Raw genomic sequence first — 21,295 nt, 5'->3', positions numbered from 1 at the left:
TTTCAACCAACTGTTGAAACTTGTGACTTTTCTGCTTGCTTTACTAACTAGTTTTCACGCACTCCACTGTCAATCGCAACCTGTGATGCTTAGGTATTACAGAACACTGTATGAGTATGCAGACATACTGTAGCCAATGTATGAATTTAAATCATAACTATATATAATTTTTTTTTTTCAAATTTGTTGAGCTATTTCACAATCTTTCCACGTACTACCTGGCACATGCAGAATTACCCCGTGGGCTACAGTATTTGGGAACCAGTGACATACCCCATGGGAGAAGAGCTTCCACTGTGAATACTATCAGAACCCTGCATGAACACTGTTGGGAAGTGGCAAGAATGTATATACTATTACTGCCAGCCATACAGAAGATTGGAGCTCTATTCTTCTATTAGAAATGGTATGAAAGGAAAACTCTGGACAATAGTTGCAGATTACAGAGGATTTCCCACAGTGTAACAGCAACATGTTAGGAGGCCTAAATAGACTTAGAATGCTGAGATTTAGCTTGCTTCAATGTATGTCTGACAGACAGTGAGCTTGTTATTGTTGAAAGGAACATAGATTTTCTCGACAGCTTAATAGCAAATATAAGGATGCTTGCATCGAGCCAAGTGCCTCTCGAAATTTAACAGCCAGAATTAAGAACAAAACCCTTGACTTGGAAACTGTGCTAAGCGTTATCTTCATTAATAATAGCATTTTTGTGCAAATTAATATTCCTAATATTTGCAAAAGGCTTGACTCATTCATTTGAATGGTCGATTAAGGAGAGTCAGTGTAGCAGTTAATTAGAAACCAGTGGTGATAACCACCTGTTCAAACATACAGATGGGAAGTCTGTCTGCTTATCCCATGACTGCCTGCGAATGCTGTATCATTACAGATAGTCAAATGTAAATGAGTCTTAAAAATAGATGAAAATAGATGGATGTAATGTCGCTCACCACACAGGATATTACTGATGCGCAACACGGGTTATGTGCATTCACACAGGCATGTATCATGCGCACGTGAGTGGACATAGACTTGGACACATAGACATGCACACCCACAAACACACACACACACACACACAGACGTAATTACCTGTCAAATGCAAGATGGGACTTCCTGGGAGTAAATGAAGTGATTAATATTTGTGAGGAGTTTTTTTTTTTTTTTTTTTGCTGAAGATATTCGCTGTTCCTATTGCTTCTTATATTACAGCACCACAATGACAAGATGGGAAATTACACGCTGGGTGATGCAAAACACTAAGGACAGAAAAGGACGGACAGCATGCATTCGGCCACTTTCTCTTTCTAAATACTCTTTGATTTCTTTAAATGTCTACAAAATGATAGCTTGTTCCGATTTCTGGGAATTCTGAGTTTTTCGTTTTTTTTTATTATTTTTCTTTTTATAATCGTTTTGCTTCTTTTCTCCTTCCAATCCCAGACTCCTGGGATGTCTGCCGCTGGTTGATGCCTGTCGGCTGTGCGGCCCCAGAGCCACAATAAACAGGAATCTAATGGCGTCCCTGGCTGTTCAGGGACTTCACATTTAGATAATTAGGCAGACAGAGGGTGCAGGAATGAGGCCCTGGAGAGGAGGCGGAGACACTTCTGCACTTTCTGAGAATCTGACCCTGTGACCTTCTGTCTTTTTGCCTTGTTGCTCCCTGTAACTTGATTTGCAGTTTTAGCTTTTTTTTAGCATCTTTATGGTAGGAACAACATTTGGCGTGGCACCAAATAACTGCACCAATATGTCTGAAAATGTGGAAAAGCAATGTGATTTGTCAGCAGTGACAAGCTATTCAGACAAACTAAATCACCTTTAATGCAAGGTGTTATGAGGCGACAGATGTTGACAGCTAGCAGGAAAGGTGAATTGTGCCAAAGAGTGCAGGCAAATATATTATATGTAGCTAAAGTTAAAATATGTGTACTGGATTCTGATTAGTTTAGTCTCTTAAACTAATCAGCGGTTCTCTAATGGCTATTGGGGTTACAACAGCTAATTTAACTTGTTTTAATGTGTTTGGTGGTAATTTTGAAAGTTATAGTCCATATCAAAAAATATTCTAAGACTCACAGCAAAGCAGCTTTTGGGGCATGTTTGTCTTGAAGTGTCTCAGATATAATAACTTTCAATCAGGGTGGTTGTGGCTTGCTTGCTTCACCTGTACTCTCCACTTTGTTGCCTAAATATGACATTTCTGGCTAATTGTCAAGATAGCGGAAACTGCTAAAGCCTAATTCAGGCTTTAAAATGCCCTGGTTTATTCAAGTTAGAATCTTTGGCCCTTAGCATGAAATATCAGTAATCTAAAGCTTGATTTATGGTGCTGTGGAGGCTCCACGCAGAGCTTTCGCCGTAGCCTACGGAAGTGTCCTGAGATACTGCGCCGATATCTTTAAGAGAATAGCAGGGCCAGCATGTGTGTTTTTATGGGGAGTGTGTGGTAGAGCGAGTGAGAGAGCGACGGCGATTAGCTTCGTAGCAAGTACCGACTCGGGAAATCTGTAGCAGGAAAAGTGATCCCTCTCCTTGATTGCATGTTGTTTATGGAGAAAGAAAACCAGGAAATGAGTCGGGGGGGGGGGATGCAACGCTACCCCAAGCCACAGCTGAGCGACGTGCGTCGGCGTAGGGTCCGTGCCTCCATGTACCTATATAACCCCGGCCGGCGTAGATTTAACGCAGAAGCATTAATCGGCCTTAACTGTGCTGTAGGGCTGCCACCTCTTAGTCGAATAGTCGAATAATCGGTCTTTTTGGTCTTAGTCGACTAAGATTTCTTTAGTCGATTAAAAGTGGTGCTGTTGCAGGATTAATTGTGGAGAAACAGTTTTACAGATGGTTAATCAACTACATTTATATTGTGATTTTCTAGTCTTAACCACCTCTCAAAGCGCACAACTGTCAATTAAATCAATTAATCGATTAGTCGACAAAATCCTATAAGTGTTAGTCGACTAAGAATTTCTTTAGTCAAGGACAGCCCTACTGTGCTGTGTATCCATGGTGCTGTCCGCGGTGCTGAAGTAGCAGACAGATTCTTAATAGCGAATTTTTCTCTGAGTCTTGCCCTTCTGTCAGTTCCTTCTTGGATCTAGTCGTATTAGTTGAGTTACCCTTGGGGGAGTTCACAAGTCGCCTGTTCATCCCTGTTGAAAATGAACAAAAGTCGCCTCCTGAATATACTTAAAGGAGAAGTTTGACGTTTTTGAAAATTGGTTTATTTGCTTTCTTGCCAAGAGTAGATGAGAAGATCAATAATACTCTCCAAATATGAAAGGGGTATCAATCTTCTAAGGTAACTCCCGCCAAAACCGGGAATACGTGTAATATTCCATAAATGTCAAACTATTCCCTTAGTGTATGAAAATGGCCAGTAAATATGTTACGAGAGTGTCTGTGTGACTTTTGTGTGTGCGATAAGCCTTTTTTTCCGTAAAGAAACGGTGTGATCGAAAGTAAATCCCCCAAAAATGGAACAAAACAAACATTATCCTCAATGGCAGACGCTTTATTGTCGCTCCAACGAGCTATGAGCCCGAAAGACAAACTCAACTTGGAACCTTAACTTCACCAGCTTTTTTTTTTTTTTTTTTTTTTGCCTGTTTGAACATGAGGACAGAAGCTGAGCTTCAAAAGGAGCCATTGCCGGAGTGACGCCTCTTAGATAACTACCTCCAGCTCTGTCATTTTCTCTCCCGCAGCCTCTCTTTGCTTGTTTTCTACGGCCTGTGAAGCGGTGTGTGGGTTCACTAGCCGGAAAGCTCCTCTTTCCGCTCTGACACTCTGCAATCAGATGTGACACCCTGAAGGCTCACAAGACAGCCGGGAAGACAAGGTCACACAGTCACCTACTTTTAACGAAGGATACGCACAGCTCCTTTTGACAGGCTGGCTCTGTGTGCGCACACAGACACCTTCACTTCCACACACACACACACACACAAACACACACACACACACACACACACACACACACACACACACACACACATTTTTCGCAGACAGGGCCTTTCCTCGTGCCTGTGCAATCTCAGAAGCAATTACCTATTAAAATTTCACCCTTCCCATCTCAGAATGTTTAGGGAAAGATTATAACTGCTGGGGAGGTAATTAAGCCTGCAAATGCTGAATTGAGTCGTGAATACAGAGTGCTGTGTGTGTGTGTGTGTGTGTGTGTGTGTGTGGCTGTGTGTGTTATGTCTTAATAAAACTAATAGTGTTGCCCACCTAGAGCAGGACTAAAGAAGTACAATATTGGTCTGGAGGAATTAAGTGTAATATTTCCCTACACAACTTCTTCATTAGATTATACCGTGAGCGTCGTGACAAAGAGATTAGCAGCTGTTGCTGCTGCTTGTCAATTACACTTCAGAGACACTCAAGACTTCTGGTGCCAAAAAACTGCAGTGAAAGTCACCCTGAATCTAGTGGCAATGGCTCAAGATGGTGTCCGACTTTTTCATGGCAACCCAAACAAGAGCACCAGCTTTAGTGCGGCTTTACAGTTTTTCTTGATTGCTTTGACCTGCTTAAAGAAACTGGGATCCACTCGGTTTTCATCATCACTGTCTCAGCAGAGCAGAAGACACCTCCTGCAAATGTGTTAACCCTTTCTCACTGGATTGACACATGTTCCCCACCCTTTTGGAGAACAGTTATCACTGATGCTATTCAAGCAGTCCAAACTCCGTTGTTTCAGCTATGGTAACCAAACAGAAAGCATCTGTTCCTAACCATTAGAAACTACCTACGTCAGTATGACATCACTGAAGCACCTGTTTAACACTCCTTCACACAAATCTTCAATTAGCACGCAGTGTGCAGGGTTAGGCCATGTGGCCCCATCGTCAAGACACAAGAGACTGAGTATATCAATAGTGGCTATTTCTTATACTCTACAGTAATAGATGTTTATACTTTACTGTAATAGATTTTATTTTTATTTTCTTAATATCTTATACTCTAATATATTTTATTTTGTACATGTATTTACATGTATTTTGTGTAATATTTACAGTATTTCAGTTTTCAGCCACAGTTTGAAAATAAGAATCAATGGAATCAATAAAATTTGCATCAAAGCATTTCTGATTCTTTGCAAGAAGGCAAATTTGACAGCAAATGGCACTGGCATGAAAGCTATGTACAGAAATAGGCTACAATAGATAGATAGATAGATAGATAGATAGATAGATAGATAGATAGATAGATAGATAGATAGATAGATAGAGATACGTTATTTATCCCCAAGGAAATTAAGGTGTCCAATAGCTTATACACAATATACATCCACACAGACATATGACATATGACATCCAAGAACACATACTACATAAATACAAAGGAAGATATCAATAGTGTGCCCTTACAGTAAAATTTGGTTGTAGCATGTTTAAAGTAGCGGTGTGGAAAAAATGCAGAAAGGTGCAATGGTAACACAGTGCAAGATAGCGTCAGTGCAGATTCTATATCTATTCAAGTACAACAGGCAACACAATATATCAAAAATAGAATAATCATTACGTACACTAGTAAAAGACTTTAAAGAAAAGTTTAAGTTACGTAAAGTTGAAAACAGTCCATACAGACAAAAGGACAGCATGGTATACTGACCATACATGCAAGCTAGCAAAACATGACAAGCAATGGTGCACTGATTTGCACTGAGTGCTGTATTTTGTATTTTGTTGTCCACTGTGTAATGGTTGATTGGAAGAGCTCATACACTTGTTTGCAAGTTGTGTTGTTTGATGGCAAAATTTTCTTTTGTTGCATATTTTAAATGTTTTGGCACGGTTAGAGCCTTTTGTCATTTTGACCCATTTTGAAAAATGTAGAGTTTGAGTTGGCTGCTGCGTCAAAGAAATCAAGAAAAACTGTAATATGGAGCACGTGACAGAGACAAAGCCCCGTCCTTCTAGAGCTTCAGAAATGGTTGCTGCCATCAATCTGGGTGTTGCCACTACGATCTCTTGAGCGTTCCTTCTCCTTCCACCGCTCTCCCCTCTTTATCCCTCCCTCCCTCCCTTTTTGTCTTTTCCGCTCTTTGATGCTGTAAGTGAAGAGACGTGGGATTTTCAGCCTTTTTAAGGATTCAAACAAAGTCTGCGGGTTCGAAGATGAAAATCTGCCGGCCGGCCAGGGACTGGTTGTTCTGGCTGGTTCTGGTTCACAAAGCAGACCAAAGTGTCTATTCTTAATATGCAGTATGTTTCAGGGGGGTGGGCTCCCTCTTGGATATGCACAGGGGCCCACATCCAGTGCCTGAAATGGGCCAGTACTGAGAACCGGCACTCCTGATTTTTGTCCACATGATTACCCTTACTTCTAATTGTTATTAACAGTACTAATAGGCTGATATGCAGTCTATGGCTGATATTTATTCCAAAATGGGCTTTAAATCATGATTTATTGGGAGAAATCAAGCAATTCTATGTAACAGACATGCAGCACCTCCGTATAGCACTTATGGAATGATCCTTTGTTTTACAACCACATTTGCAGACCTGGTGAAGTTTCAAATAAGAGAATGGTAGTCGAATCAGGCCCCTTAGATTGAATAGTAGACTATTCGGGGTCACCCCTACAAGATATATAAAAATAAATATATCCAATACACATGCATTGATCATGTCATGCAACTGCTGAATTAGGGTAATGGCACCTTTATGGTCCAATACAAACAGGCACTGCCCACAACCTAACAAACACAAGCCTCAGGCTTTTGTATTACTAATTGACACTTTCTCACTTGTGTGGTCCAGTACATGTGATAAGCATTACCAATGATCAGGACACGTATTTTTTGAATATGGCTTTGCTTGTTTTTCCATACCTCTGTTGACAATAAATAAAGTGCTGGAGGGGGAAACCGTATAAATGATAAAGCAGCTGTGGTCATCAGTGGTCAATTCAATTTCATTTCAAAGTGATTCCTTGACTGTGAATCGCACACAAAGGAATTTTCTCCTCGTACGTAAGTACGTATGTTCGCACGCACGCACACCAGTGGCCCATTTCAACCCAAGCACTCACCTTTACATTCACCTCTCTCTTCACTCTTCTCTCCCTTCCCTGTCTGTCCTTTGCATTCACAGCGGCTCTCTTAATTAAAAAAAAAAATCATCATCTTGCCCTGTTCGGTCTATTTATCTTCTTCTTATCAGTTAAAACAAGAATAACATGTCCATATCCAACAAATCCATATCTAATTCTTCTCCCCCTGCAACCATCGTGCCCCCAGTGGTGAATCGTCTTCCTCATCCGGCGGAGGGACCCGTAAGCCAATCGGGTGGCTGTCATCGGGGAGGATCCCACCAGATCACAGAGGTTAATAACATTCCACCTTATTACTTACAACCCCTGAGGATTGGAAGGTTCACGGGAGCAGATTCCACCCTGCAAATAATAATCTCTATTTCACAGAAGCGTCCTCCTGGCCGCTCAGGTGAAAGGCCACCACGCTATCTAATCTCTCCCACAGTGAGGCAGAGAAGAAAAAGACTTGAGCGGACCCCAACACCTACTAGAAGTGGTATTCTCTTTTATTGGTAGCACTTTAATAAAAAAAAACAAGACCCCTCCTCCCCCACGCCTCTGAAACCAAGCCATTTTAATGAATGCAACCTTTCCTTCCCCTTTGCTATGAGATAGTGCTCTCGCCATGATGTTGATGGTTGCTGTGGGCGTCCTGCTTCATGCTGAGTAGGGTTATGTCACCTTGGCGGGAGCTGTTGTCGGATTGCAGATTATTCGCATTCTCGCAAATATAAGTAGTTACTCAAAACCAACATACCACCACCACTTCCAAACATGTCTTTTATAGCAATCAACAGCGCCCCAAAACCACATACTTTTTTTTTTTTTTTTTTTTTTTGCCAGCTTCTTGTGTTACTATCAATCTAAGCTCTAAGCTCGATGGTTTAAACTCAACTGTGTTTTAAGTTTCCAACATGAATGTAACCTGCACGGAAAAGTTTGCGAATGCTATTGGTGCTTTAAAAAAATTAGGAAGGGTACCTGTAAGAGGCGAGATTGCCATAAAAGAAAGGGATTTTTAAACTTGTGTTTAGAGCAACCGAAGCGAAAGCAAGCCGCCAATGTGAACGGAACTCTTGACACCGCTTTATTTGCATTGGAAAATTGCAAAATAATCCCATCCAACTGGTAAATCTGTTCACTTTTTCCGGGAAACTAGAACTTTCAAACTCAACACAGTATGCAGTTACTGTGTGAAATGGATTTATTTTGCCGTGCTGTGCACCAAAGGGGTGAAATGCATTCAAAAAGACAATATGCAGTCTTTTTCTTCAAATGCAATTTCAATTGAGATTTGAACTGCCGTCAGATGGAATTGTATACAGGGTGCCAATCATGTATAGATTGATAGTAACACAAGAAATAGGGGGATTTTATGTATTTGTTTATGTACGCACCAACCTCCAAGGCAAATTACTTGTGTTACTTGGCAATAAACCCTTTTCTGAGTTCTGATTTCTGAAAGCCAGTGCTCTAACCAAGGACCAGTGTGAGTACGGTCTTAAAACCCATGCTCAATCTTAGATCTGCTTTTTGTTTTGGCACAAGAAATATGATGCAACTTTGAAGGGATCTGAATGCTGTGTACTGACTGTGTTCATGATGTGTATGTATTGTACGCTTGGGTCTGCACATATTTGTGTGTGTGTGTGTGTGTGTGTGTGTGTGTGTGTGTGTGTGTGTGTTTTGTGTGGAATGGATTCATCTGTTTGATCTTCGGTGTTAAAACACAAAGAATCTTGGTACTGTAGCAGCCCACGGGACGCAACAGAAATAGATGGCATTCATAAGCTCTGTATTCTACCCCCCACCACCCTTAAACACACACACACACACACACACACACACACACACACACACACACACACACACACACACACACACACACACACAGACACACTACCATCACCACAACCACTTACTTCCTCACCGACTCACACACACTCCCACTTCCCTTTTTCTCTCCCTCATTATATCATGTAGGCATGGACAAAAATAAAACGGTGAATAACGGTTGCATTTGGAAAGCAGCAGAAAAGGCAGAAAGTATTCTCTTTCCAACACGTTATGAAATGGATGGATAGCCCAGATGAAACAAAACCCAATGCTGTCATTTGAAACAAAATGGGAACATGCCTGCAGGGATGTGTGCGTTCTCCCCGTGTGTGTATACTGTACTGTATTTTTGGATGTTCTGACTACGCACCATCAGCCAGATATAAGCGGTGGTTTTTAAAACAGTTGAGCCCAGCTGGGATGAGTAACTCCTGCATTCTTAAAACGCTCCAGATGACTTCATAAGGACCTCTGACACCAACTTTTTTTTTTGCTGACACACACCCCACCCACACCTCTGCTGCTCTACAAAACCCAGCAATGAGGTGTCCAAAATATATTTAGAAAAAACAAAAAACACTCACGGAGGTTTGTGGCCCTGGAAACAAAGTGCTGTGAATGCATCCCTAGGGCCTCCTCCCCACGATACTGCTCACCTGGACAGCCGCCCTGCAGCACACTGGCCACGGCCCTGCCACACACACACAGACAGAGGGAGGAGAGGAGAGAGACAAGAGAGGCGGTGATGGATGAGGGCTGCAGACATGAGGAACTGTGCATAACATGGCTAATTTAATTATTCATTTGGGCTTTACTGCTGCACAGAATCTTTTCATGAACCTGTGAGGGGCTGCCAACTGGTAAGAGGAAAACAATCCCTAATGAATTGGAAAAATATTTGGTTTCATTTGTCCTGTTTTTTTTGTTTGTTTTTTTGCTGCACATACACTCCTGCCTATTAGAGGCATTCTCAATTATCTACAATCACACCCAATGGAGTGAAAGCAACTACCCGCCTGATAGGAGAAGAGTAGCTCACGTATTGTGATGCTATAATATAATAATGGATGGATAGACTGGAGTAGAGTGAGCATGCAGTATCCACTTTTTTTTTTTTCTCCGTGAAGAGTCTCAGTACATGAGTTGCTCTGGTTGCCAAGGAACCACAGCCTGTGTGTGAAACATAAGCAGTGCTGTTATGATGCTGCGTTTCTGTGATTGATTCGCATTATAATATCCTTGTGATGTGCACAGAGACAGATGGAGAAATGAACGACAGTACATCGCGCGCCAGATCGCTGCGTGCGTAGGCTACTATTGCAACTGTCTTTGTAAACAAGCGCACCGAGAGAAGCTGTCAGGCAGAAAGGGAGAGGGGAAGAGAGAAAGAAAGAAAGAGAGACTCACCTGGACATGTTCTCTCTTTGAGGCCGGTGCGCCTTTTCGAGCCCCAATTTGGTGAAAATCCCCACAAGAGCCATAATGGCCACTACTCCACATATGATGTAAACAATTAAATTCGTCTTGTCTTTGGTGCTGTCGTGGATCTTGTTCATTTTTTTGGGAGTCTGTCCGGTCTTCAGCCACACCGGGGTGTCATAATTTTTACAGGTGCTCTGGTCCAGCCGCGAGTGCTTGTAGGAGCAGCAGAAGCGGAAGCCACAGGTGCCGCAGCAGTACAGATAATTGCCCGTTTTGCAGATGAACGGCGGGTCCCACTGGCCCATCACGTCGTAGTAACCCCGACAGTTGTCCTCCGTGTGCGGGGTCTCCTCGGACACGCTCTCCTCCTCCCTGGATCCGTTGGAGGTGGCGATCATTACGAATCCTCCGAGCAGTCCCGGCTCCCCGTCAGCCTTGCACACAAGAGCCATAAGTTTGAGCAACAAGAAGCCGAGGAGAAAGTATTTCCCTCTCATGGTGCTTTCTCCTCCGTTCAACTTCACGCAGAAACGAAAAGACTTGGAGAGAGGAAAAAGGGCGCGCGGTCATGGTATGCTGAAAAGTCCAGAAACACACATCCAAATAGCAACGCACCGTCATCCGTGCTGATGAACATCTTTACTAACATATCATCGTCCGTAAACAACAACACGAGCGCGCGGAATAAAAACAATCTCCGTGAAATGAACTTGACTTAATCTGACAAACTGCTCTCCAATGTGCGCGCTCTGCAGCGCATCTATAGGCCCACGTCTTCCCAGAAAGGCATTTGGCGTTTTTCAGGAGCGCATCCCTTTACATATCCATCGGTGCGCTCTTACGCACAGGAGTAGGCAGAGACACAAGCCGCACCGAGTGTATGAGAGCGCTGTGAGCGAATAGAAGAGCCGAGGGTGGGAGAGTCTGGTGCGCAAAAGGAGAGGAGGGGGAAAACATGGAGAGAGAGAGAGAGAGAGAGAGAGAGAGAGAGAGAGAGAGAGACACACACACACACACACATTCATCTTATTGGGAAATGTTATTATAAAAGCTCCGGAATACACAGTGGCGCCGGCAGCCGTAATATTGTACGCACCGTGCGTAATTTCTTGTTTATTTATCTCTGTTGCCGTTTTCTGTGAGACATTGTGACACTGTGATCTGTAAGGTTTCTCAGCACTGTTTTGAGTTGTTTAATAAACCGATTAATGCGAGCTCTTTACTTTTGTCTCCGTCTCGTGAATGGAACCTTACATTGAAGCAGATGGGCTAGGCTACAGATCTGCGAATACTGCAAATGGATCGCCGAATTCAAAGTTACACAGCGCACTGGACGCGTCAGAAACAAGTTCACTATTTCGCCCCTTAGTTGCTTATTTAGGCCTGGATATACCTATTCATTTTGTTGAAAGTCACTATAGATATGACTACATTATTTTGACCATGTGTGAAACTATGGATGTTGTGTGAGAATGTGTGCTTGTGTGTGGCTGCCTGTGTGTGATGTTTTTGGTCTTCTGCATGATGCAAATATGAGCTACTGTATGAGAGCTGCGGCGGCCGGGTCTTGTGCGTAAAATCCTGTCGGCGCCACTGGGATTACGCACATCACTATTCGGTTTTGCCATCGAGGAAGGGCGTGGGAGCCTTTCCTCCGTTTTTCACTTTAGTCGTAGGTTGCCATTGTTTTGGAAATCCTGACATCACAAGTGTTACAATAGACAGTGGCTGGCACAGTTTCTAAAGCAGGGAATGCATTTTGAAAAAGAGCCCTTCAACAAAGCTGTGGCCGCAGGATGTAATGCCTACTGGATCCCTGGGGACTTTTTGGAAAACAGTAAGGGTTCTTAAGCAGCAATGCTCATAAGACCCCGCTCCTTAGTTCAAATGTGCCCTAACCAAAATATATACGCTAAGATAAGTACATTCTCAAAACAACGGACATAGTGCTTGATACAGATTTGAAGAGCATTCAAATGTAAGATGAGTTCCCACTTGCAAAACCTATTTTTAAACAGTGTTCTGTGTTAATTATTTTTGTGGTTACAAAGCAGACATCTAAAGGACCTTCGATGTTATTTGAACTGTGTGGGTGAAGTGAAACCGAGCAAAAACAAGAATTAACACTTGATTCAAATACTTACACTTACGAAATATTAAAGCAACCAGATAAGCAGTTTCTCCAGCAAGATAAAAAAGAGGATGAGTGGCGCATGCTGAATTCAAACCACCTCTCTCCATGGTGCTGAAAGGCCCCTGCCTCTGTCCAAGGTCCCTATCTTTGTGTTAACAAGGGGCCTAATACATTAGTATAGCCTATATAGGGGCTTCCCGGAGTTTGTAAGACGAAATGCAAAATGATTTGGACTACAGACGTTTAGTTTATAAAGGTTTATGCTACAGCACCTGAAGATAAAGTCTATATAAAGCCTATATTTGTGAGGAATGCTTGCATGTTGTAGCCACACTGGGGGCCGCTGCAGCGAAAGTCACACAGACTCACAAACAGGCAGTGTAGTCGATCACCGATAGTCACCACAGTCAGCGACAGCTGGGACGACCCAACAGTTACACGAACCTGTTCGAAGGCTCAAGTCACATACTAGCTAGTTCGCTCGGACGACGCTTTAACATTTGGACCTCCATGGCTGAGAGTGAGGATATCTTTCTCAGGGCTGAACATCGGACTTTCAGCGGACTGACTGAAGGTAGCCGACTGTCATTAGCTTATTTAGCCCCGCCGGGGTTAGCCAAATTACATGCTAACGCGTTAGCTAACTCTCTCTAACTTATTCAGCTAGCTAGCTAGGTGTTACACGAGTTGTTGTTGCTGGCTGTAGGCTAACGGTCTGACAGTTCAAACACAGTCACTTGGCAGCTGTTGTGTAGCTTTGTTTTAATAACCGAGTCACTGTCGTCAACCATAGCAAGGCTAGCTTGCTAGCTTGTGTTTACAAAATAAAAGCATGTGAGTAGTGTTGTGCTAGAGGGACATTAGCGTTAATGAATCAAGTCTGTGCAGCAAAACAATACTCCGTTTTGGTTGTTGTTAATACTTTAGCTTACTATAGTTCATAGTTGGTGGTTATGTAGGCTACTGTGAGTGGGCTAATACTTGAAACTTTGTTTTTTTTGGGGGGCGGTTGTTTGGTCTGCTTACTTTGAATCCTGAGTACCCCTATTTTTGCAGCAACGTTTAACATTTTTGAGGAGGGGGACTTTGAATAATTGTCACCGTGGCAGACCTCGTAGATTAAATTAATCTAAAAAGTTTCATAACTAAAGTGGTTCAGCCCCTGCAGTCAGGACATCCGAGGATTACAGTAATCATCTGCCAGCTGAGTTATGATTAATTCTCCAACAGGTCCCATGTGTTTATCATGTTGGAGTACCTGCATTTGTTGTTGCTGCTATTATCATTTTGTGTGGCAGTCAAGACGCATTAAAATGCAGCAGGATCACAGGTGAAGTTCAACTGTTGGCGCAGGTGTAGCTTCAGGGTTTTAAACTGAACTACATCACTTATAATGATGACCATATACTATGTGAGACTCCCACAATAAAACAGAAATAGCTGCCACCGCCCAACCTGATGTTGTGGTGTCTATGGTGTTGACGTTTTAGTTCTTGTCGAGAACCGAAAGTTCAAAAAAGCTGAAAGGACTTTTCCAAGTTAGGGTTAGGTTAGGTTAGCTCATTTATGGTCTTTTAACCGTAGTCTGTTTGGTTCTTTAGCACCTACTGTAGGAAACCAGTTAGCACAAGGGAACTCATGAAGTGTTCAGGATTTAATTTGCTGCAAAAGCAAGCCCCCGTGTGCTTTCATCTCAGATGATGATTAATTTTGTTTGGAGCGCACAATCTGCCACCTGAGAAATCTGTGCGATTAATGTTTGAAGTTGTGCTCGACCAGCGCAGCCACACAAGGCTGCTGCGTCTTATCTCCTGTCATGGGAGCTTTCTCGGCTTCTGCAAGTCCTTTTTTTTTTTTTTTCTTTTCTTCATTATTTGTCTGTGAAATAGTTCACACATCTGACTGCAGAGAGAGACATTGTGCTGTAAAGTATGCTCGGTGTAACAAAAAACTTTGAAGGATTTGTGTGAGTGCGCCTCACAGCTTTGTGAAATCTTAACAGGGCATTCAAAGAAGATGGCTAATTTCAATAAGCAAACAGTCAAGCTGGGACAAGATGTGCTGATGAGAGGTGATCTGATCTGCATTCTCTTAAGAAGTAAATGCTGATGGAATGTCATGGACTTCTGAGACAAAACAAAGGGAACTTAACTTTTATACTACAGTAGCAGCTATTCAAATTCAAAATCCCTCATCAGTCCTCACTGTGTAGTCATTAGTTAAGATCAAGGCCAGGCTAGTTTGGACTGAAGGCATTCTAAAGTTATTTGGTTGAAAACATAATGATGATAATCCTAAAACTAGAATGTGTGTGTTTTTTTTTTTTTTGCAAGACACTCTTTGTCGCTCTTTCTTTTCCTATCTTTGTTCAAGTTTCTCTGGAGGACCGAATTATCATACAGTCATTTAGGCGAGAGACACATGGAGGGCGTGTTAAACACAGAGGATGCTGAACAGCAACTGTAGTGGTCCCTGCTGAGTGTGGGAGTGAGGGAATTTGCACAGAATGTAGATCGCAGACTCTCCACAGTGACAGCGGCACTGCTTACACATCCTCCGGAAACGAAACAAGTGGAGCAGTTCACACCTGCTCTTTGCATCTGTCCATACGCGGGCAAGAGGAGGGACACTTTTCATATCACTTTGCCGGTCGTTCTTTCTTGTGTCCCTCATGTCGAACCTTGTCATTACCGTCCGACAAGCCGTGTCGAGTGTCCGCTTCCGTTCTATACATGGAAAGCCAGGAAATGTTTTTTTTCTGGTTAATGAATATTTGAGGGGGATTAGAATGTAGGGCCCTGCTGTTACGCAATATCAGGATTATGTAAAACACTTGTTCTTTGCCATTCATCCTCAAACACGTAGCTGTTTGTTAATTATTTAGCAGTGATTATTCATGGAGTGAGCATGTACAGCTTTAACATAAGGTATTACATTACATCCTCACACCATCCAAATCACAGCACTTTCAACTTATCAAGAAAATATATAAAGGCTTTCTACATGACGCTTTCACAGCAGGCCTTATACAGCTGATTGACTAATGCTGTGATGACATTTAATCACTTAAGCTTTTATGTTTCTGCATGCTACAATGTGCAGTGTTCTGTGCAAGCACCCTGCGATCTCAACGTATTGCGATGAAAATGTTCAGATGCTGGCAGAATGTGAAGTTAATACCTGGCAGATAAATCAGTAGGTCAACTGCTAGGAAAAACTATTATATTATTTCCATTATATGAGTTCACATTAGAGCGAAAGTCCCCAATCATATGCAAATTCACAAATTGTAAGGTGACACTTATATTTAAATCTGTGCATGTAAATTAGGGCTGTGCAACTATTCAAAATGTAATCGTGATTATGATTTTGGCTGTCAATGATCACAAAATAATATATCGAGAAAAACTATTATTTAGCTCATTACGTTTTGCAGGTGAACTCTTATTTTCTCTTGTGTTCTGAATGAAAAAAATTAAGTTTATTAAGGCAAATTTCACAGTTGTATGTGTTTTTTTTTTTGGTTTTTTACTGTTGATTTATTTATCTTTTTTCACTATTTTTTTTGAAGTTCAATAATTGCAACATCTTTCCAGAAGTCAACGAGAAATCGTGTTAAATTATTGTGATTTCAATATTGACCGAAATAATCGTGATCATATTTTTTTCCATAATCAAGCAGCCCTAATCAGTATTAATTGCCATTTAGTCATGTGTTTGTCATGCAAAAAAAAAAATCTAAATACTTTATACTATACTTGCTTTTACACTAAGTGCTCAAGCTGTTAGACAGATAATTACACGTATTAAACTGTACGAGAATCTAAAGTAAGTGTTGTATTTTGCTCATATAAAACACTAAGGAACCATTTAACACGGTGAAATAAATGTGTTACAACACTTAGGCTGCTTTCACACCTATAGTACGGTAGACTCAGAGCGATTCGGGAGGGGGTGAAGTAAGTTACAACATTGTTGCATTTTTCATACGGTTTGGTTTGCGTTCACACTGCACTTTGCCAAACACTGTGAACAAACGTCACACAGTTGAAGTGGTCGCTGTCCTATTAGACAGAATATCCGAGCGACACTTCTGGTCTCCGAAATAATGGAGCAAAACCAAATTTATAACGTCTTGGGTTTTTCTGGTTTTGATTTAGTGTTTGTAATATTTTAGAGAAAGGCGAGGGATGTGAGCAGCTGACGAGACAGCGGGTAAAGGCGCTGACACACCAACCCGATTATCGACCGTTGGACAGTCTGGCGAGGTCGGTCACTCGAGTCTGTTTGGTGTGTTCGGTGCCGTCGTCAGTCGGAGGAGCCATCGGCCTTCATTTGGGCTGATTTGACATGTTGAATCGGCCAGTGGTCACTCGGACTCAATGACCTGTTACCGGAAATGACGAGCGGGATGAGCCTGACGTACGCATCTCAAAATCTGACGAAAATCTTTTAAACTGACCTTTGTCGATCTGAAATGAAGACAGATTTAGCAACCTCGTGGCCTATTTCTCGCTTAAAATGTTTCGGTGTGTTCCGAGACACTTTTTTGACCAACTCGGGGAGGCTGTCGGGTTGGTGTGTCAGAGCCTTTAAGGAGAGGGCGTGCCCTGATGAGAGAGAAATTTTGATGTGTTGTCACACAGACAACGAGCGATGTAATGTCATAATAGGTTACGGATTTCAAAGTTATCATCCCTTAAATTATATTACAGGAAAACCCTATTCGCACAAGACTAGTATTACCAGGGGACATCATGTGATTTAGAAATCCCCCGGTCTCGTCTCTGTTTCGTGCGGCGTATTCGTACGGGACAAATGAAGTCTGTATTTTACTCAAATTTACTAAAATCCCCTGGATACAATGTCAAGGCTAGGTCAAAAGTTTAATTTATAATTGCCAATGCAGCCAACCCAACGGCCCCAAATCACCGAGATGCTGATTTGACTGATTACAGACGGTGCAAATGTACGCAGGATTAGGACAACCTCCGCAATTCTTACAAAAGAACAAAGGTCCCCACGTAATGCCTGTCCCGTGCGTAGAATAGTCTGTAAATTGTGTGCAAGGTTGAAATTGCAGGCTAGTAAATGTTTTTTGGTTCACTTCCTATATTGATTGCATTCTCACATAAAGTAAACTCTAGCGCACTTGGAAGCAATCCGAGACCCCCATTTTCAAGCGGACCAGAGTACGTCTTGTCTGGTTGGCGCCAGAGTTGGAATGAGCTTTCACACCATCCCCCAAACGAACCAGACTATCCGATGAAACGCTCCAGGGTTCGGTGTGTTAAAGTAGCCTGGCTCCGCCCTCCTACGTACTTCCGCTCAATTTTCATTTTCCTTCAGTACTACGTGTGGGTTTGCATTACATTCTTGGGTTTTCTCTGACCAAATCTTTGGCGGTCCAATCGGGAGTGGCTGAGAACGATGACGTTGATGTCGTGACGTCCCCTAGTTTGAGTTGTAGTTCGAGAACAATGCGGTCCATTGCGGCAACGCTGCCGAATATCCAGAAGTTAAAGCCCGAGCAAGAACAATCTTTGCTGAGTTTTGTTGGTGGCCGTGAAGTTGTGGCAAAAGTTTGAATTTCCAGCTCGCTCCATTAGTGGTGAAGGAGTTGGCTTAGGTGAACGCTAGCGATGCTAAGCCAATAGTTGATGAATGAAATGTACGATAGTCTGGTAGGACCAGGCCAGTGTCAAAGTTGCCTGATGTAGCTTTAAATGAAGTTAAATCGTGTTGCGGTCTTGGTAGTAACTGGTGTCCGTCTCTGTCCATTTATGTCTCTTCCTGATCCAGATGCAGAGCGTGAGTGGACGGGACCATTTTGCTTCATCCAGGCCGCGGACCCCCAGCTCGGGCTGATGAAGGCCTGGAGGGAGGGCGACTGCGACGGCGGAGGGGACGAGTGGGCCGAGGAGGTCGAGCTCACCACGCAGGCCGTGGAGGCGGTAAACCAGCTCAGACCCAGGCCCAGGTTCATGGTGCTGTGTGGCGACCTGGTCCATGCCATGCCAGGTAGGGATAGAACACACAACGGTGCTGACACACAGGGCCGATTATAGTCTGCCGAATGTCAGTGACTCGAATCTCTTCGGTGTGTCCCGTGCCGTTGTCAGTTTGGGGGGCTGTCGGCGTTCATCTTGGCCGACCTGGCATGTTCAGTCGGCGGCAGGGCAGTCAGGACTCACCTGGAAATGGCGAGCGGAATGAGGTGACTAGAGTCTCTCAAAATCTGACGAATATCTTTTAAACTGACCATTGTTGAGCTGAAATCAAGACTTTCAGCAACTGCACGGCCTATTTCTCACTTAAAATGTTTTCAGAAACATGTTTCAGTGAACTATTTTAGCACAATATGAGATCGTATTCTGAACAGCCGCCATGACAGAGAAAACAAACCCATGTGACGCGTTCGTCCAATCAGCTGCCAGTTTTCATTTCTTGGGCATCAATACAGATTAGCGCCGCCTGCTGTTATAGAGATGTATTACGTCTCGTCTCCTCTCGTCTCGTCTTTTTGGTGTGTTCTGCGGCACTTTTTGGACCAACACGGGGAGACTGATCATTTGGACTGGCTTTTCTGTCAACAGTCGGCCGTCAGCCCTGTGTGTCCACACCTTAAAGCACATGCACTGCTCTTAACCCTTGTGTTAGCCTAGAAATCTAGACACACCCTAGTGGCAGCAAATTTATTTTGGGTCTGGCTTGTCAGGCTACCCTTGTGTTGTCCTCGGGTCAAATGTGACCCGTTTTCAATGTTTGTTATTTTAGAAATTTGGGTTTCAATTTCGACAAATGGTCGACGGAAAGACGACACAAGGGTTAACAACCTTTAGTTCAGATTTCAAGAACTACATGAGAGTATTACTGCTGCCATCTCTCATCAAAACGAGGTTGTGATTGCAGTTTTTCACCCGGTAAAGTCTTTGAGAATGAACAGATTTTTCTGGGCGTCCCGCTGTTGCGTTTTGATGAAACACTGTTTTGAAGTACATTGCTTTTTGCTTCTTTCTTTTTTTTGCTGAACATTTAGAACACTTTCAACTTGTCTGAGCAATAAATACATGCTGAGTTCTGAGGGCTGTAAAGAAACGACAACAGCACACGCTTACTAATGAAAACAAGCCACGGTAGCGAAGAGAGGTTCCCACGGACAAACGGGATACCGGCATCAACAGGTGGAGCTGCCAATTAAACGGCAAATGTTGGAGGACATAATGTGAACTCGCAGATGCCGGTGGCGTGAGTTTAAACTCCGCTCAGCCTCTTTTAGTGAGACCAAATGACACAGCAGTGGTCCCACGAGCGTTATCCCATGGCATCTGGTACATCACGCGGCCTCATGCAAATGCCGCACTTCTTTCAAAGTGTTTGAAATGGCTCTCTCAAGTGACAAATGACCGCAAACTATATAGAAACACAAGCTGGGATTTCACGCACTGCACACCGTCTCACCTGTCAACTTGTTCGATGCCTCGTCTGTAATCAGCACTCCCAAAAGCTGCGTGTTGACAGAGTCAGTGAAGCTGATATCTTGTTTTTCATTAAAGAGATCAAAGGACGGTTCTGAGCAAAGTTAGAACGGATCATCAACCACCACAAAAAACGCTGTTAAATTATGTGCTATTCCATCCGCCATCAAACATCAAGTCGCGTCTTTTATTCTTTCTAAAACACCTGTTGAGGTTTGTAGCCAGTGGACCAGGTTTCCTTCTCATGTCGTGGCGCTGCTTTCTGCTTTTATACACACAATGTTCATTTTAATCAGTAGTTCTGTTATGAGTATAATGTGATCTGATATTTGATATCTGGAAAAATTGAACTTATAGTGTAGACTCTTTTGTGCCACCCAGATCAATGGATCCGCAGCAGCTGATCTATAAGTCTATTGATCTACCTAGTGATCTGTTTCCAGCTTTTTTGCATCTACATGCTACTTCTGATGCTGAAGCAGGGTTTGTACTCGATGCAAGTGGTCAGTGGCGAAGTTTGATTTATAGTACAGTGCTGCCTTTCGCCCAATAATAGCACCACCACAGCACTAGACGGATGTATTGTACGTGCTCAGACTGCATCATGTCTTTGATATATTCTTCACAATAACAGTTTGCATTCACTTTATGATATAAAGCAACGTTAGGCTATGCGTGTTAATGGGCCTGTTGCCAACAACCTGTTGTTATTTTGGTGTTTGCTCACGGCCCAGGTTTTACGCTTTGGTCCATTGTGTGGAGACTTAGCCCAAACGCAAGTATGAATTACACCCCTTCTGAAGCCAAAATGTTTGTAGCCGGTGCCTGTTGTTTTATACCGATCTGGATTTCGAATCCTTGGCATTGGGAGGAAATATTCTTCCTGTTCAGATAAACTTCAAGGCTTTCAGTTGGATTTACACAAAGGCTTGACAGTAAAGCATACAATAGGAGGGCAGCAAGCACACCAGTCTCACCTGCCGCCGCCATTGAAGACCGCCATACCCTGCTTTTCACAAGCCAGCCGCAGGGGGCTGGCATGCAACCACTACAACCACTATGTTAATGTTTGACTAGGCCCTGCTTGTTTTACACTTTAATGCTAACAAACTCTGCGTCCGTTGGGCTTGCTTACCATGAGTTGAACGAGGGACTAAGCTACCTCCACATTACGCTTCCTGCCGCAGTTGCGGAGCTATTTCCCCGGACCGACTATCGCTACCGTCTCTGGAAGGCGCCTTTTTTTGATTCTCTCGTGACATTCATTAAAAGCGACGCGGTGATCGGAAGCAGCAGACGCTGGTCCAATATGAAAACAGGAGGGTAAGCTACATCATTGGTGATCGTTACAGCGTGTCTTGGATGTTAAATA

General features: G+C 43.0%; 2 protein-coding genes across 2 annotated transcripts in view; one reads left to right on the top strand and one right to left on the bottom strand.

Annotated features, from left to right (window-relative positions):
• The window catches only part of shisa9a (shisa family member 9a), a 64,737-nt gene extending 53,805 nt beyond the window's left edge, over nt 1-10,932 (bottom strand). Inside the window, exons 1-3 of the mRNA XM_028568581.1 lie at nt 10,927-10,932; nt 10,297-10,829; nt 9,474-9,580 (exon numbers count right to left, since the gene is read on the bottom strand). Of these exons, the coding sequence (XP_028424382.1) occupies nt 9,474-9,580; nt 10,297-10,829; nt 10,927-10,932 (646 nt within the window). The remainder of the gene's footprint in view (nt 1-9,473; nt 9,581-10,296; nt 10,830-10,926) is intronic.
• A 1,847-nt stretch (nt 10,933-12,779) lies between these two features.
• cpped1 (calcineurin-like phosphoesterase domain containing 1) overlaps nt 12,780-21,295 on the top strand; it is a 57,555-nt gene continuing 49,039 nt past the window's right edge. Inside the window, exons 1-2 of the mRNA XM_028568049.1 lie at nt 12,780-13,019; nt 18,248-18,466. Of these exons, the coding sequence (XP_028423850.1) occupies nt 12,956-13,019; nt 18,248-18,466 (283 nt within the window). The 5' untranslated portion in view covers nt 12,780-12,955. The remainder of the gene's footprint in view (nt 13,020-18,247; nt 18,467-21,295) is intronic.

Source organism: Perca flavescens, chromosome 21, assembly GCF_004354835.1.
Source record: "Perca flavescens isolate YP-PL-M2 chromosome 21, PFLA_1.0, whole genome shotgun sequence".
Lineage (NCBI taxonomy): Eukaryota > Metazoa > Chordata > Actinopteri > Perciformes > Percidae > Perca > Perca flavescens.
Note: the sequence above shows the minus strand (reverse complement) of the source record. Positions and strands in the feature narration are given on the sequence as shown.